The 19046-nt window shown below is 37.2% G+C and overlaps 1 protein-coding gene across 1 annotated transcript in view; it reads left to right on the top strand.

Annotated features, from left to right (window-relative positions):
- EVC (EvC ciliary complex subunit 1) overlaps nt 1–19046 on the top strand; it is a 46452-nt gene continuing 27406 nt past the window's right edge. Inside the window, exons 1-11 of the mRNA XM_026034066.1 lie at nt 1–156; nt 2059–2169; nt 4265–4348; nt 4890–5122; nt 6173–6257; nt 7913–8011; nt 10308–10445; nt 12320–12478; nt 13777–13993; nt 16197–16345; nt 18913–19011. Of these exons, the coding sequence (XP_025889851.1) occupies nt 1–156; nt 2059–2169; nt 4265–4348; nt 4890–5122; nt 6173–6257; nt 7913–8011; nt 10308–10445; nt 12320–12478; nt 13777–13993; nt 16197–16345; nt 18913–19011 (1530 nt within the window). The remainder of the gene's footprint in view (nt 157–2058; nt 2170–4264; nt 4349–4889; nt 5123–6172; nt 6258–7912; nt 8012–10307; nt 10446–12319; nt 12479–13776; nt 13994–16196; nt 16346–18912; nt 19012–19046) is intronic.

Genomic DNA, 19046 nt, shown 5'->3' with positions numbered 1-19046 from the left:
ATGGTTCACATTTCTTTATTGCACCGGGTGTTTGTGGATTCCAGGATTGCTGGAATAGCACCAAAGAATCCCACTGCATGGATACATTTGCTGGGAAGTGTCGTTGACTTTGCTTCTTTCTTGCTGTACATCGGGTCTAGTCCCAAATGTTGTTGGGTTAGTTGGATGCAGCTATGGTTGACATTGGCACCACTGGGAAATTCAAAGCCCATCAGTGTTCATGGGTGGCCAAGTTTGCCTTGTTCTCTTAACAACACATTTTTGAGCTACACGTGCTTGTGTGCTCGTGTTGGTCATCATTAAGAGCAACAGAAGATTCCTCTTACTTCAAACTGTTTTAAAAAAAAAGAGGTTTGAAACTATTTGAAGCCCTTAGGCTTCATCCTAGTAATGGATGCACTTCAAATGTGGGATCAATGTGTCCCATGTGAGTGCAGACCTCTCTGTTCAATTGCTCATTTTCCTTGCCTTAATAGGTGGTATCTTTTATTGTACTGTCACTACCAGCTCAATATATCCATGTATAATCTTATCCTTTGTGTCATTTATGTCAATAGGGAATGGAAGCTGTCAGTTCTCTCTGACCCAGATCTTTAGCTGCATTTAGGTGCTTAAATGCCATTAAAATCAAGGCTGCTACTGTAAAAGAGTTGTTTATTTTGAAAGAAGAAGAACTGCACGCTGGTACATTCAGAACACACCTCAGGGCCGGTGATTTATATCCAGTGTGTCTGAATCCAATGCAGACAAGTCTGCCTTAGGTTGCCTGGGTCCAGTCCTTTCATGTGTTGTCTGCTCCCCATGGAAGTAAAAGCAGTGATAGTTTACCTGAATGTGCCAGGTTGCTTCATAGCAACTGGGTTATTCTTACACCACGATAAACCACTCACATCTGTGTGTCAGCCCCAGTTAGTCACCATCTCATAGATGTGCCTCAATCTATGAGCCTTGGATGGTTGTGGTTAAGTGCCCCCGTGGTCTGGTGACCTAGGACACACCAGGAGAGTTCCTGGAAGGAACTTTTACAACACGTAACTTCAGACACTGTTATTCATTCTGGCCATTGATACAAGAATTACCGTGTTGCCTAGAAGCTCCTATGACCCCTTGGGTGGAAGCTTCTCTAATGATACTCTCGTAAATTAGCCTGACACGTTGTTATGGGAATTACAGTTAGATTCAGTTTTATTCAACCTTTTTTTATTTCCTTAATACTGATGGAGATACAGAAAGTGTGTTGTGGGTGGAATATGAGCATTGAAAGAGTTTGGACAAGCAACGAAAAGCCTTTCTTCTGGAATGACTGGGGGTGAGATGGTACCCCAGTAAATCCAATGTGGCTATTTCTGTAACTCCTTTCAACCTGAATTTTGTGACCTTCTAGCTTGGGACAAATAAGTAGCAAGAATTTCCAGGAAGATTTCTAGCTGTTCTTAAGCATTTAATAGATATTTTAGGAAACAGAGCCTTCAGTTCACCCCGTCAGTCCAGGAATGTCATACATATCATTAAACAACTAAGTTCCAAAAATATGATAGAGATAAGTTGTAAGAAATAAAACTATTCAAAGACTAGGCAGTTCTCTATTCTTTTAAGAAATTGAACTACTTTATATGCCAAATAATAAATATCTCAAGAAAAATCTTTCCATAAAGTGGTTGCATGCAGTCATATCATTAAATAGAGAAAATAGTTGGTAGAATGCAAACCTGAACAAGAAAAGTAAAAAATTAGTCAAAATAGAGTGTCCACCATCCTTACGCTCACTTAAAAAAAAAAAATCTTTGCTGTTCGGATGTTTTGACTAACACTCTGTTACTTGGTTTATGCTAGTGCACAGGAACAAGCTTGTTACGTGGCCTTACTAGATGCTGTGTGTTTGGTAGAGAAATAAAGGCCAACTTTGTACTTTTTTTTGTTGTTGTTGTTAATTTGGAAAAAAAGAAAGCAGGTATTCCATAATTATGGAGACATGCACATATTGAGGCTGCTATCAGGGATGCTTCAGAGGAATCTGCATCCTCTCAGTGTTATGTACTTTTCTTCTTTCACTTTCAGAAGGATGATGCCCAGAGACTTCTGGAGGGCTTCAACTCAGATGAGAAAGGGCATTCACTCACAAGAAGTAGAGCAGACTCCTATACTTCAAAAGAAGAAATGGTGTCAGAGGTAAAGGTGTGGTTTGGTGGTGGATGTCCATTTTGCTTGCCCAAAGTACCTTGATTTTAGGGCTTGGAATTGGAACCTTTGTCATTCAAAAAAGTGAGAGAAAGGAAGAGAGTATTGATAGCTGCTTAGGAACGTTCCTATTTGTGGCATTCGTTCTCCTCATGAATTCTATTTCATTTGGATCTTTTGATGTAGCCTTCTTTGTCTGTATTGTCTGTAATTTCAAAAAGTTAACACTAAAAAAAAGTCACAGAAATATAGTCTTGATAATAGATAATGGATTCTTTCCTGGAGAAAGATTGTAGAGAAAAATTGATAGCAACAAAATTCCCTCATCAGATCCAATCTGGTAGAACAAATACTTTTTTTTAGTGCCTCCTTAAGATATGGGAATAGATTTAAGTTGAGCTTAGTAGGTTGATGAAGGGAGCAAGAAAAAAATGAAGCAAACTGAGTATATTGGAGAAAAGCAGCATTTTCATTGATTTTCTCACATAGAAAATCTCCAGCCAAGTATCAGCTAAAGACACAGTGCAAAGGTCAAGTGATCAAAACTACTGAGATATCGGTGATGCACTGGGATTAAAGGACAGTTAGAAAAAAGGTAATTTTCATTTCAAATCAGTGGTCAAAATTAGCGACAAACCATGGTTCATTGATCATTTTTCTTTAGTTAAAGTACAGAATAATAAAAGAACATTGACTAGATTCTTTAGTGGCGTGAAAATCCTGGAGAGAACTTATGCAATGATATCATTTTTACTGCGTATTAGCAGTCCTCCTAAAATGAAATCATATTCTTTAAAATGTGAGCCCTCACATTCATTCCAAACAGGTTAACTTGGCTGTAACACTTCAAGAATTACACCCTTTGAGAGAGCTTCCTGCCAGGCATTTGTCAAACTATTGAAGTTACATAAGTTGTATATAAATGTATAAATATACATATTATATGTACATATACACACACACATCTTTCCATTCATTTCTTTCAATTCTGAGGTTCTTCATTATCAGATTGACAGCTCAGGAAGATGTCTATGTGGAAAAGGCTTTTAGTTAAGCTAGAATACTTAAAAAACGAGATATTTTCATTCAAGACATTCCAGATAGCACTATTGCTGTAATTACCATATTAATAATAACTGTGCATTATTCATGCCTGCTGAGAAGCAGGATGTCTTAGTTGTAGCACACTGCAGTTTGGCCTTATGGCTTTTGAACTGAAGCTCCTTTGCCTCCTGCCATTTCAGAACAGCGGATTTGTTGGCTTCTGTCCTTGGATACCCAGTATAGCAGTAGGACTGCTCAGTATGAGCAAGTGTTTTGCACATTATGCCCTTGCTTTTTATTTCATCAGCGAAGCCAAAAATTACTTCTGGAAATAAATGAAACAAAGATGAAAAGGTGCTTTAATAAAAGATTCTAATGAATTACATACTTTGTTCTCGCCATCCCACCTCTACTTAAAGCCTGTATTAGTGTTCTGATATTTTCTAGAAAAATCTGTATAAAAAAAAGCTATTTTGACAAAATAGACTCTTTCATTTCATCTTAAAAAAACTAAGTTAGAAAGAGTACAAAATCTCCTAAAACTTGGTTTACAAAATAAATAAATAATAAATATATAATATTTAGTTATAATATTTAATAAATAAAAACCTGGTTAACATAATAAATCTGATTGTGCCATTGTTCCAGGGTGTAAAGCAGTAGGTAGAAAAGAGAAGGAGCAGAAAGTCACTGTGGGTTGTATGATAATAATATGCATATTCTATAAAGACTCTATAAAAGTCTCCCACGTCAAGTCTTTGGTTGGTGTGGAAGGGGTATACAAAAAATTGCAGCTATTCTGTGAATACTAGCTGCAGTTCATTTTCACATATGGGAGTAAAAATATTTTATACTGTTTAGGGAGAGCTGCAGTTCTCCTTTCTGGACTTCATTGTCTGATCTGAATGAGTCTTACATGGTCAAGAAAAAGGTCAGCTATCAATAAGAATTTTTAAATGAGCATGTGATACTTACAGCAAACATCTCTGGCCTAGTGCTCTTCTCTTAGTTTACACTGCTTTTCTGTTCTTTTTCCATACAGGAAGATGAGTCTCCTCTGAACACTAACATCACAGCATTTGCATTAAAGGCAAAAGTCATCTATCCAATCAATCAGAAATTTAGGGTAAGCTCTTAGACTATTTGCAAAAATCAAAGAAAATTGTTCCATCTTAACATAAATTGCAGGGTTAAGAATTACTGGAAGAATTACTGTCAATCTGCTTAACAGGGAGTTTTGTTTGCTAATAATACATCAACTCAGGCTTTATTCCATACACCATCAGCTGCCTTCATCTCTCCTGAAACCTTCATCACTTTACATGGTGTCCAGTCAATTTTCACTGCGGTCTAGTGACATTTTTTTTTCCTCTGTTAACATTAATGGAAGTTAGATCCGTCCAAGAAGACATTAAAAAAAAAAATAAATAAAAGGCAAGAGTCTATCCTTCAATAGAGGGAAAAATGCCCCAAGCAGATAACCACAACTGAAGAACTTCTTACAGGAAACACAGAAACCTGTCAATATGAGGAACCATAATTTTGCGGCAGCATTTTTGCTGTGTACTTACTTTCACTTGCATCAAAGCAAGCACAGTGAATCAATCAGCCATTTATCTCCTTATTGCATTGTGTTAATTATCCTTTTGAATTTTCCCTGACTGCAGCCACTGGCAGATGGCTCATCCAACCCATCTCTGCACGAGAACCCCAAGCAGGCAGCTCTGCCGAACCAGGTGATGGAGACATCCCCGTCGGGCAGCCTGGGCTCGCTCAGCCAGGGGGACAAGGAGGACTGCAGCTCCTCCACCACAATCCATTCCTCAGCCAGCGATGACAGGTTCCAGGCAAGGACCTTCCTAAAGGTGACCTGCTTCCCTGAGGTCCTCACCTGTGAGAGGTAACCAGTTGCGTTTGACTGTTTCCCATTGCACCCTGGACTTTTTTCCACTAGGAGTTTGGCATAAACCAGATGTCCGGAGTTGGATTCATATGTTCAGCACACCAGAGCAAGCTTATGTCCTTAAGACTCTTTAAAAAGTGGCTAGAGAAGGTAAAGAAATGCTCATTTGGTACATTCAAAATCATTTTGTTTTTTATGAAAGTCTGGAAATCAGAACCTAAACAAAAGGAGTCTTCTAAAGGCATACCACATTTGAGATAAGATTTCTTTCTATCCATACAACATCAATACTACATTATTAATTATGAAAGATTGTTAATAATTTCAGATTCAGTCCTCTAGACAGTGACCATTCTCTGCAAATGCTGAACCATAAACTCTTCAAGGTTTTGGTCTCAATTCACATGCTGCGTATTAATATGCATTGCTCTACAGGAGTCAGTCCCATGCATCCTATAAAATCAAACTATGCAATAGGTGTCTCAGGGACAGCAAATGCCAGCAGTCTTTTCTGTCAATTTTAATAGAAACTACTTAAATAATGATTGTGGGAAAGCTTCCTCTCTCAGATAGTCTAGTGATGACCGTGTTGAACTAACTCAAATGGATGTTTGGTTTTGATTTTCATTTAGCCACATATCAGTACATAAATAAAATTGTATTTTCATTATCTAAAAAAGAATATATTTAAGTAACTATGGGGTTGGGGAGAGTGCTAGCCATAAAAAGTGCTTTCAAGATGTCCACACTTATTATAGCTATTTTAATTTAAAACTTTCTTTTCACTTTGTTGTACCTGTTCATGACTGTATTTATCTTGACTTTTTCTAAAGGGAACTGCATCTCCAATATTGTTAAAGCAGCACTGGATTTTGTTTGTCTTTATGTACAGATATTTTATTTGAGAAGAGGGAGAAAAAAAAGTCAAAGGATTTGACTCCTAGGGCTATTCCTTTTGAGAAAAGTTATGAATTAAATATATGGTGTTATTCTTTTATGTGTCTATCATCTAGATTGGCACTAAAAATATTTTAATCTCTGTTTTAGTTTTGATGTTAAACTCTGCATCTGCAGTCTTCTTTTAAAAGATCTCATGCTTCTTGATACTGAACTCAGAAGGGAAAAACATGCAGTAAGTATTCATGTCTCATAGCTATTTCATTTGAACATCTTAGTTGAATGTCAGTTTAGAAAATAACCAAAAGAGACAGCTGGCTACCTGGAAAGTACTATAGCAAAGCTGTATTTTTATATTATTCCCTGTTTTTATCTGTTTGTTCTGTGTGTATGAGGTTCTCACAGCCCGGTGAAATATAATGACCTGGGAAGAAAGGAGATCAGACTTGATAACGCAACAGTTTTGTTTTAAACCTAACACCTTAGGAAAACCTATTGATATAGGATGTAGGATGATATTGATGTTCATTAAGATAAATATTTAATAGATTAGTTTATGTTTTACTGATACTGCTTGTACAGTGCAACTCTAAGAACAGTGTGTTCTTTGAATAAGCCTGGAAAGTCAGTTCAGCTGAATCAGTGCCATTGTGATAAATACAATAGCCCTCATTTTGCGGGACAGAGGAATTAAGGCACCCCTGTAAAACCTAGCTAGCTACCTACATCAGTTCACTGCATGCAGATATCACAAGAAAGAAGAGAAAATGGTTTATGCAATTAAGGCAACAGAATACTGGGTTAGGAGAATTGTTTGTGGTAAGTAGGGATGATGGAGAACAGAATCATTGTCGTTGCTGAGTGTCAGCTCAGGTAATTGAAATCGGAGAATAAAGTGTATCACTTTTTCCTCCTCTTCTTTCCCTATCTCTTTTTAAACATCCTAGTCATATCTGACACAGTTTGTTGAATGCACTGAGACTATTTCAAGGGATGGGGTTTTCTAAAAATTCTAAATTGCTGCACAACCCAGGAGAGGCAGCAGAGATCAGATGCCAAAAAGAAGTTTAGCTTCACTAAGAAAGATCCGACTTCCCAGCTCAAATGTTGGCTCAGAGAACATTCTTTCACATAAATGCTTTTACTTAATGCTTTTATATAAAATATGTTTTCAAACAGGCAGCTTAATCATCATCTGTTTTCATGCATGTGAATTACAGTTTGCTGTCAGGTGTCACACATTCTTATGTTCATGTTGGAGAAGATGACAGTTAATAATGAAGTGAGTTGTCTTTACACTGACACTCTGAAGGAGGCAAGGGAGAAGCAGCTAATCAAAAAAAAAATCAATCCAGTATTCAAAAATATATTTTGTAAATACAGGTATTGTGTTTACAAAAAAAAAAAGTACCTTTTCTCAAAAAAGTATCAGGAAAGTGAGATGGATACTTTTTTTCTTGCAGGTTGTATGTAAAAATGTTGGATACTTCTTTAGTTGGCAGACTACAGTTGAAATCACAGCATATTAACAAATCATAAACAATTTATTAACAGCTTTTAGCTTAGGTGTTTGTTAAACTTCGGCAGCCCTGGGATTTAGGAATCTAGGTATTCTCCAGTAATGCACAATTTCAAATTTGTCAGATATTTTAAGAAATATGTGAAAATTTTTCATTGTCCTTGCTAGAACATAGCAGGATCTGCCACTACTCTTACTGAGGAAAAACCCAAAGGATTTTTCCTAATACTAAAGAGTTTCTAATATCTCTTTTCCTCATGTTTCACTATATTCTCACTGACTGACTTAAAGCAACAGAAGTAATCACAAGGATGTTCTCATGATGCTCAGTCCTGACTTATCTTGGGTTTTGCTTCTTTCCTTCTGAATAGATTTTTATGCAGGTCCTTAAAATTTATCTCACAGATTTTTATCATAAAAAGAAGATTACTGATGATTTGTTCAAGAAGATCCTTTTAACTCAAGAAAATGTAAGTCGCTGGGTTTTCTTTTTTTTTTTTTTTTTTTTGGTATTTCAGACAATAGGAAACAATCAGCGAATAAAAAATAACCCTGCCAATTGGTGCAAGCTGACACAGCTGGCTAACTGACTTGGTCTTTTATATAGCAATGTCATTTGTAGGCTGCTGCAGAGTTAATGCAAAGGTACTCACTTGTCAGTTGATTCTCTCTAGGATCCACATGTCCTCCCTCATGTTGCCTAAGGTGATCGGGACAGTGCTGTTTCTAAACAGTTAAGAACGAAAGTATTTTACAGTTCAGTTCACTCAAGAAAACAGAATGTTCCAGACTTTATTCACTTACAGTTAATGACTTCTCATTATCTGGTCTTTATCCAGGCCTCTGTATCATTATTAGCAACAACATAGCATGAAATACAATGATGGAACAAAGACTAAGGCTTTTATCAAGGGAAAATAGACATTTTGTTTAAAATCCTTTTTCTTCCATTTATTTTTTCAGAGTCTATTTTGCACTTACACAAGATAACCGTGTCCAGTATGCAAATGCATACAGTCAGTCTGCATTTTGGGTGGAATTAAAATTTATTTTTAAGATTACTTGAAGATTTCCAAATTAGAATCCTGAAACTGAGCTGAATGGCACCCCTGGAGATGGTCTGGTCCAGCCCTTTATTGAAAGCAGGGCAGTAGATAAGGTTATTCCTGTCAAGCCAAGTCTTGAATATTTCTAGTGAGGCTCAACCATTTCTCCAGGCAACCCATTCCCATATTGAATTATTCTCCCAGTAAAGATTTTTTTTAAATATAGAGATAGAATTTCACTGACATTAAAGCCTGTCAGCTTTTCAACTGTAGTGACTGGAATGTATCTCATGTCTGAATTATTGTTGGGAATCTCTCTTATTTTACATAATAATTTGCATCAGATTGGTATTTTCTTTAAGATCGCTGCCATAAATCCTTAGGCTTAATATTTAAGTTAAGAGTATTTACTAAGTGTTGGCTCTCTTATGGACTTTAATGACCTTAAACTAAGAAAAGGTAAAAATAATGTAGGTTAAGCATCTTTCCCAACATAGCCTAGCCCTCTTTAATACTTGCCAACATAGGCCACTGCAAGACAAAGACTAAATCCTCCGTATTACATGTACTCAGTGTCAAAATATCCCACTTGCTGTATGTTAAACCTCAGATTTTACCTCAGAAGTAACTCAACATTTTGATATCCTGCATTATAGCTTTGGAAACATGATGCTCTAGAGGTTGAGATATCACAAAAATGGAAAAAAAATAGTAGTAAACACCATCTAAAAGAAGTTAATAAAAAGCAAAGACATTAGCATCACAAAATACTTCATGTAAACCTGCATTGGAAAGACTGAGGAGTATATGATGTATTGCAGACATCATTTTCCTCTTAATTCTGCATTGTAAAAGAAGCTCTTGGGATTTTAATGCAATTACTTGTGAAGCTTGTCAAAATTTGGTTACATTTCCTTAAGATATAAGGTACTTAATTCACTGGTAAAACAGAACTGTGTGATATTAAACATAAATATCTGTTACAGGAGGCATGTTTAAGGAACTAAAGATTCATTCTTTTCAGTACCAAACTGCACACTAGGGGCTGAAGGCTGGTATTTATTGATATTGGCTTTGAGAAGAAAATCATACGGCTTCAAAGAACTGAAAAGCCATAAAAATCCACATAATCATTTAGCCTGCAATTTGTCCTTTACAAGCATTATAGGTGTATTTATCTATGTATGTTAGCACTCTGCAGGAAACAGTGTGATAATTAGATCTGGGTACTTAGCTGTACCTTAAGCACAGTGGGTACACTCAGCTGCCGTTTAAAGATGGGACACGTGCATTAAAATAATATTTGGGGATAGATTTAAAGGACCAGCACTATGAAGTCCATAGAGCAGTATTTACCAAAACTTGTATTCAATAGAAACTGTTTTTGATTGTACTCACATGCTGATCAAGCTGGGCATATACCTATTTATAGTAAGCTATCATATAGTATTATTCAGATATATGCTATACATATAGTCTTGTGTCTTCTTTACTTGCTGCAAAAAAAAAAATAACCCAGAGATAGAACTTTTGGGACACTGTCATTCAGTTTGCTCAATCCTGAGCCAGATGTGACATACAGACTCTTTCCAGAGCTTGCAAATGAATTTACCAGCATTATGGCAGCACATTTGTACCCCTTGTTAGAACATGTTCTGTTTAGAAAGAGTGCGGATGATGTAGGGTTTTCTGCTCAACAAAATGCTCTTTTTTTCTCCAGGATTTTGAAGAATTACAGAAGCAACTTGACTCTAGACTGCAGAATATCGAAATGTCAGGAGCGCATAACTCTGAATATCAGACCCTAGAAGACTTAGAAAGAAAAGAAAGAGAATATTCTGAGCACATAATAGATAATGTAACTTTCTAATTTTTCTAAAATTTTGCTTTCATGTTGTTCTCTGGATGAAGTATGCTTTCTTTTCTTTTTTCTACTGTTAACTAATTCACAGTATTTTGTATGTGCTTGGGTCAAAAACAGTATTACATTGCTCCAGCAAAGTATTTCCAACTCTCTTAGGTGCCCAAGATTTTCCATACAAACGCTGTTTCGTCATGCTCCATCTAGAGCTAACAACTGTGTATGGCTTACCAGGTGGAAAGGTGCATTTCAAGCCTAACTTTTATAGTCTAACTTGTAGGAATTTTGTCATAGCAGCTTTTTTTTTTCTCTAAATTGTATTCAGATAACATTTAGCTTCCAGTACTCCATAGCTGAGTAAGAGAATAATAAGAGAATATAACATTTTCAGCTGAAATAATTACTAATTAAATAATTGTAGTATGACCTTTCAGTATAATTTGCACATTTGCTTTAGCAAAACATTTTGCTTTAGCAGCATTGCACCTTATATTACGTTTTCTTAGTTTTTGATGTGAAAAAATGCCCTCATCAAATTAGGACATTCAATCCTCAAGGTAATATTTTTTTCCCTTCAGTGGCATCACTGTCAACACATTAACTTATAGGCTGAAAAACTGAACTCTCCATTTCTTTTTTTTAATTATTATTTTAGTTTCTTTGAGATTTGAGTGAATTGACTGCTGATGAAAATGAGACTAGTCAGACTAGCCAGGCTGATGGCTCTGTGGGCTGCCTGCACTGATTGACTGTCGCACTTCAGTCTTGAACTGAACAACCCATTATCCCAGCCTTGGACATTTTCCATAGAGGAGAATGTTTTTTAACGTCTGATAGTTAAGTGCTTCACTGGGAATTTTCTTGGTTTGCTTTGGAATCTCTGTGCTATTCGTTTTAAAGTGGAAACCTGGTAATGATAAACTTTCTTTTGCAATTTAACTTTGTTCAATGAAAAAGTGATCGTGTAGGGTTCTGAAGGGTTCGTAAAAAAATTTAAAAAAAGAAAAAAAAACACACAATAGCTTTACTGAGCAACACAAGGCAGTTATTCACCATCAGAAGTCATCCTTTGCTGGATCAGTCTCTATTGTACCAGCACATACTTTTCACCTCTATTTAAAATGAGTATGCTATATACAGTTCTTACAGATGCTATATAAAGTTCAAAACCTTGAACTATTCATCTCTTCCTCTATTAATAGAAAGTTATCCTTCACCATATAAATAAAAGCCTCACAGATTCTTAATAAAAACCTTGGTGATTAACACATTTTCTTAGCTTTGTACATACTAGTAATCCTGTTGCAACCAACAGAATACCGACACGGACAGAGTTCTGCACAGCCATCTTTGAGATCAGAGGCTCAAACCAGAGATTGCACATAATATATTCAAATGGGCACAAAACTTTTGAAATGAAGTACTTAATTTCTGAATTAAGTGCTTGTATAGCATGTAGCTATAGAAGCCTTAGGTGGTGAAAAGAACAGTGAAAGTTGTTTTTCTTTTACCTTTTTTTTTTTGTCCAAAATCCCCAGTCCTACAGCTAAACAATAAGGATTGTTGGCTTTTATGATTATTTTTACTTTCCTGTTAAAACTAGCAACATCCTAGGCTTTAGTAGATGTAGTTTATATGCAAATGCAGTATTTGGTGAGCAAAACAGTCAGTGTTGGCCAAATACACAACTTACTGGTCATGTGCCACCAACAGGTACTGTTATATAGTAAGTAGTCTCTGCATATAATCTTGAAAATAATTCACTATAATATTGAAAATTGAATGCAGCTTCAGTGGCTATCTCTTAGCATAATGAAATATTAGATGATTGATGAGGAAAAACAGTTTATTTTTTAATTCTCATTCCACAGATGGAAGCTTTCTGGAAGCAGGCTGACAAAGCCCAGCAGTTTCTTTTGGACCAGTCAAAATGCTCAAGTGCCAAAGCATCAAAGATAACTATGGAACTGACTGAGAGGATGATTGCAGTAGAAGGGCTATTAAGTGAATCACAGGATTTGCGTGCAGTGGTAAAGTACAAAAGGAATAAAATTTGAGAGCTATCTAGTCAAATACAGTGTCTGTGGGTCCTGTATCATGAATGACAGACTACTTCAACTGTTCATTCAGCTTTGTTGCTAAGATCTTCTCATGCAGTTTATGAAGGCTCACAAGAAAATAAATTGTTCACGTGGATTCTAATTCTTTAAATAGATTTTAGGCAGCCATGTTAGGAAAGAGTGATGTGCACAATATGAATGCAGTCAGCCAGCAGCAAGCATACTAGACGTAATGATGAAGAAAACAATTTGTCTGCATGTTAGGACATTTCCTTTTGTTTAAGCATATTTATTTCACTTTGCCTAGGCAGCTGTAATTTAAATTACAATTTTTCAGTTCAGAGGGGTTGTATCCTGTGTTAACTGGAATTAAAAATCCACAGCAGCTCTTTAGAGGACACACTATAGTCTTTAGAGGATTAATAAGTTTATAAGTTCATCAGTACCCAGCTTTTGATTGCAATACGCTTAACATTCGTGGGCCAGACTTTCATTTACATTTCGGATACTGAAACTTGCTTAGAATTTATAGATTAACAGTACAAATTGTCTGGCCCACTGCATTTTTTAGTGACTCGGAGAATAAACGAATTGCTACGTTGACTTTTGTTCACTCATAAAACATATGGTAATTAGCTTATTAGCTTTGCAGTAGAACAGCAAAGTAAACCAAGCCTGCCACATCCAAAGATAGTCTTTGCAGTTGATCACATATGATCCACACTGAGCTATTATTTAGGAACATCACTCTAAGTGCAGACTTCTAATGATGTTGTTTAGACACAAGGTAGTGATTTTCCTACCCAAAGTCACTACTGCAACTTGTGTCATTGCAGAAGTCACCATCTCTGGGTCTCCGTTAACCAGGGTAGTTGCTGCTTGTTGTCTTTGCAAGCTAGCATCCTTGTTTAAGGCAGTTCCAGTTTAAACTAGGACATCTCATTCCTTACTACTGTCCTGGAATTCTCCTCTAATAGCACAGAAAAGCTGCTAGGGCACATACCCATTTTAAGTACTGCGACAAATAATGAAAAATACTGATAGCTTTTAGATAAACTCTTTTCCTGCTGAAAGTGAACAGACAGTTAAGGCCACTGCCAGGCCATACAAGTCCAGAGTTTTAGAAATATTTGCATGTATGAAGGTTGTATTCACACGATCTTGACAAACTTCCTTTCTAAATTGTGTTAAGGCTGAATAAGGAAAGGATAAATATAATCCAAGACCTATAAATAGTTTCTATGTGCAATTTTCTTGTTTGTTTTCAGGACATTCAGGAAAGGTTGTTTAACTGGGAGCTTATGGTAAAAGCTGTTGATTCACTGAAGTCATACATACCAGAAGAGTGCAAATGTAGATTAAATACTGTATCAAATATTTTGGACCATTTAACTGTAAAGAATAATCTCTCAGTCCGACAAAAGGAAGAGCTTTTAACGGACCTGCACAAGGCTTTCTGGGACCAACTAGCACATTTCAGTAATGGTGAGTACTTCAGACAAGAGCTTGATGCACTCAGTGTGTATTCTCACATTTGTATTAAGTTATAACACAAATACAAAAAACCATACAAAGCTATGGTTTTGGCTATAAAAGACTGCTGTTTTAAAAGAGTATTGATGAATCAGCCAAGAACACTATTACAATGAAGGCTAGATGCTTAGAGCAGAATCTTTGACTTCAACCCTTCCAGGTCTTATTGCAGGCTGTGAACTTATCCTACATTTTACATAATTCAAAGACCAAGAGTCCCATTTACTGCAACTATTCAGGACATTTCTCCATCATACTTGATAGCACTGGTGATGCTGGCTGCTCTTCAGGACAGTAGTAGCTGTAAATGTACAGAGAATTGTCCTGTGACCTCCTGCTAGCACAAGGAGCCAGGAGAAGATGCACATAGTAGTGCTGTCACTCTTACAAGATACCATTTTAAGGCTTTCAATCTTCACACGTTCACTTATTCTACTGTATCAGACCAAGATAACTTAAAAACTGAAAGTGTTTTCATCTTCCCTTTAAAATATGCAATAAAACTCCTACTCTTCTGCTAAAACATCTGGGTCGGAATAAGCTGAACAGTCAGAATATATTCTTGCAGTGTATTTTTGATTGTAGTGCTCATTGTCATCACTAAACCTGAAAGTGAGCTTGTGCCATATCTGGGAAGCAGAAATTCCCCTTCTGCAGGCTAGCTCAGCCTCAAGAGCATCAGTTACTTGAACCAACAGTTCGCTGGTATTCATGACTTCATAAATATCACAATATTGATAAATATCATAAATTTGAGAAATACCTGAAGTATCACCGTATAGTGGCTGTTTGCTCTTAAAACTGTCATGCCTTGCAGTCTTGGCATAGGTTCAACCATGAAAATTTAAGTGTGAACTTAGGGCTTTTTTTTTTTTTTTTTTTTTTTTTTGAGGCAGAGGGTGGAAAGAAAGGCACTTAACAGTTACAGATTGTAAAGCCTGGGCAGGAGGGCACTAACTTTCAGCAACCACCTGCTTTTAGGGACAAGTGAGACGTACTGTAGGCTAGTTTGTTTATAACACAAGAAAGAAACACACAGCCCAAGTGCAGTATTTTCACATGGAAGAGTCAGCGGAGATTGGCCTTGACTGGGAGCTCCTAAAAGCAGTAGTGGTGCTGCACCTATAACTCACACGCAGAACACAAAGCCAGAGAGAGTCTATACTTCTAGGAAACAAACAGGAAAGTAGTAAAGAATCAAGTAGCATATAAAAGTAACAGTTACCACATTTGTTCAGATGACATTTTTATTAGATTTTCTTACACTTCTCAATGCATTTTCAAGTGTTTTTCCAGTGAATCATCAGCCCATGGATAAACAAAATGAAATAACCTGGAGATGAGAAATGTACACAGTGCAACAAAAGTTCTTTTAGCTAAGAAAAGTTTGGTTGCAGAACAGCAGCCAACTATTTGTTTGCATTCTCCCTTAGCTGCAGTTCTGGAGAGGGAAGTAATAATCCAACTACGGGGGAAAAACAGAGTTTCTTGAGTGCAAAAGCAGTATGAAATGAAGTAGCAGAACTGTTAAGGACTGATTCCACTCTGCAACACACAAGTCCACATAGCAGATTCATGAAATTAAGTCACCTAAAGTAAAAAGGCAGATAGAAAAAACCAAACCCCAAATAGTTTGTGACACTAGCACAAAAATCAAAGGGGCCTTGAAACCATTTGCTTTAGATTCTTAGAAACCCCTGAATGGCTACATACCAGTTTAATCTAGGGCTGCTCTGTACCTATTCTCCTCACCATGTGGCACCACCTTTGTCCTTGCCTAGCAGCAGCATATCTGCAATTAAACAGCGAGCCACTTCTAGACATCTCCTAAGGTGGAGGGAGAAAGAGGTGGGTGGGAATCCATTTCTTGCATTGAAGAGTGGCACCTTTGCGTTGAAGAGTGGCACCAGTGAAAAGAAAGGTGGAGAGTGGTAATGATCCATGTACTGATAGATTTAAGTGTTGTGTAACATCACAAAGCTTGCCATCTAAAAAGACCATCGAGGTAAGAATTGGCTCTGAAATCCTGCATGGTAATTACTTGGCTGTTTTCCTTACTAGCAGATTTCTGTGAGTTTATGTTGTGTGACAGTAGCAGATGCTACATTTTCCCTGTGGAGTTAGAGCATCTGATCACTGGTGGTTTATATTCCAGAATATGCCCAGCAAAGTAAAGACCTGATCCAGAAACAGCTGGAGTGCCGTGCAAAGAAGAGAGAAGAATTGAAACACAGACAGAAAACTGAACAAGGGAGTCTCCTCAATAAAACTTTTCAGACTGAGAAACTTCATGATTTTCTTAAGGTGAACACATAAAAACTTGCTTACATTGTTGTATTGGTTCATAAAGCCAGACTTGCCTTAGATTTCTCCCAATCCTATAAAATGGTCCATTTGGACCTTCCTGACCCAGCAGAGATCTTCTCACCAAGGTTTACCTAGAGTTGTTTCCTCCACTATGGCAGTTGTCCTTTGGCATTTGGGTCCAATATCGCATTCGTTAACTTCAGATCAGATGTTTTGCAGAAAAAAATGGTTTAATGTAGGGAACCTATGATCTGTGTTACAGAAGAGAGCAGACTGTGCTGATCTTAGTGCCTTTCTGTGACTGAGGTTACGGAGGCTCAAAACTTAAATATCACACAAGCAGAGGGCAAACTCCTTTTGAATGCTGCCAGGATACCTTAGCAAAGATTTACAATATATCATTTAATACAGTATCTGATGACCAACAAAATGTTTTCCTGGCCACATTTTCTATAGAACTATATCATTAATGCTTAAATGCATATGTAATATGTATATTAAATCAGTTCAAGCTGTAAGTGCTGAGAGCTGCCCAAGTTTTCTAACAGAAGAGATACAGACCCAAGTTAAGAAAAATTAATCCTCAGCTTTCATGAAAATATACTTCAAAATGCTTACATCAGGCATTATTAAACTTGTTTAAATTCTAGTAGCTTAGATAAATGGCTGTATGAGAAGACTTAGATTCCACTGCAGCTAGTTGTAGGGGTTTGTCGATATCAACAATTCAGTTTTGTTTTGGAAGCCAAGTTCTTTAATTATATTGTATGAATTAAGTAATGCAGTTACTGTTATTTTACTGCATCACCTGTCCGGTATACTTCATTTCAGAAATCCTTTCACTACACCATACACGAACAAAAAGAGAAGATTCCAAGCACTTTAAGATAGGACATTTTACCACTTCAGCTTCTAATATTTTTGTGAAACAGATACAAAATGGATGATAATTTATCCTGAAGCATTTGTGAATGTACTTTTTTGTGCACATTATATATAAGATTGTTGGATACATCTGAACTTTGTTAAATGAAGATTAGCAAAATTGTGTTAAAATATTCCCCCTACAAAGCATAGGTCACACAGCTTTTTGTGCAGGAGCTGCTCTGTAGAACAGAGCTGAGAAAGCTACTAAATATGTTTAGTTAAACTGTAGAAAACCATGTGCCCATTACAGGCAGAGTGGAAAGTGGGAGATGTGACAATTTGCACTTTATGGTGCAGTGCAGAGCACAAATGGTTCTTAGTATTTAAGAGTGCCTGTGAAAAGGATGCATGTCCACATAATCCCATGATTTAACTTTAACATTCAAGTAATTGCTTGCAAATATTATTCACTCAGCAGAGAGGAGCAGTTTTAAGTCTGGTTCACAGTTCATAACTAGCTCAGAGTAGAGGAGCTGGCCTGAGCTTCACCATTAATACAGATCTTTTCCCATCTGACACTAACTAACACCACTGCCTCAAAGGGCTGCTACCACCGTGGCAGCAGCCTGCACAGTAACTCACCTTTCTGCTGAATTTTAAGTGACTGCCAATTAGGGAGATGGCTTTTGCAATGAACCTGCTTCACATTGGGTTCTTCTGAGCACAAGTGGGATGATAACAATTTGATTGCTGCAACTCTGATTTTTGTGTGAAAGAATTACTTAGATAATAAAGTTTAGCATCCCTGTATCAGGGCTCCACTGCTGGAAATGGAACATTTCCATTTTGTTCTTTCTACTAGCAGAGAACAGAGGAAGAGTTAACAACACACAAGGGCTAATAAGGAATAGGCTAAGCCCTATCCCTTGACAAGGTGAGGGCAGCAGAAAGAGTTACAAAATTTTCGTCAAAGTCCATGCATGATGAGAACAAATTCCATCTCTACAAGGAGAGCTTGTGCATTAAGAGCTTAAAAGCACTTCTGTGTTCTTTAGAAGGGGCCTATTCACAGACTTAGCAATGAGAGCTATGATAATCATGCAGCGCAAGAAGGCACTTAAATGTTTTCATAGAATCATGGAAACGTTGAGGTTGGAAGGGAACTTCTAGTCCAACCCCCTGCACGTGCAGAGTCACCTAGAGCACGTGTCACAGGATTGCATCCAAGGGGGTTTTGAAGACTTCCAGAGAAGGAGATTCCACAACCTCCCTGGGCGGCCTGTTCCAGGGCTCTGCCCTCACAGTAAAGAAGTTCTTCCTTAAGTTCCTGTGGAATTTTTGGTGCTTCAGTTTGTGGCCATTTCCTCTAGTTCTGTCAGTGGCCACCACTGAAAAGAGGCCAACCCCATCCTCCTCACTCCCTCCCTTGTATTTATAGACACCGATCAGTTTTCAAAACATGGAATATTCATTTACAAGTCTCCTCATTAATCTGTAAAATGAAGGTTTTTAAGTTGGTGTAGTTCAGTCTTTATAGCCCAAATAAAGGTGGTAAAGGCAAGATTCATGCTCCTCTGAGCTACAGTTCCAGATGAGTGATTAGATGATTATTGTAATGTTACAGTGGGGTCAGAGTGGATCCCAGGGAACTGTGAAAGCAGCATTTTCAACTGTTTATAGACCTGTGTTTCTCTTAGGCCTACCAGGAACTGCTAGAGAAGCATCGCCAGATACAGTGGGACCTGGAAGAGGAGGAAGACTGGGAGAGTGCAGAGGCTGTTACTGATCTCTACAAGGTGCCATTTCAAATGATATGCTTTAATTACAAAAA

The sequence above is a fragment of the Nothoprocta perdicaria genome, unplaced genomic scaffold (genome assembly GCF_003342845.1).
Source record: "Nothoprocta perdicaria isolate Ctin4 unplaced genomic scaffold, notPer1 scaffold_14, whole genome shotgun sequence".
Taxonomy (NCBI): domain Eukaryota; kingdom Metazoa; phylum Chordata; class Aves; order Tinamiformes; family Tinamidae; genus Nothoprocta; species Nothoprocta perdicaria.
The sequence above is the reverse complement of the archived record's forward strand: the minus strand, read 5'-3'. Positions and strand labels throughout refer to the sequence as shown.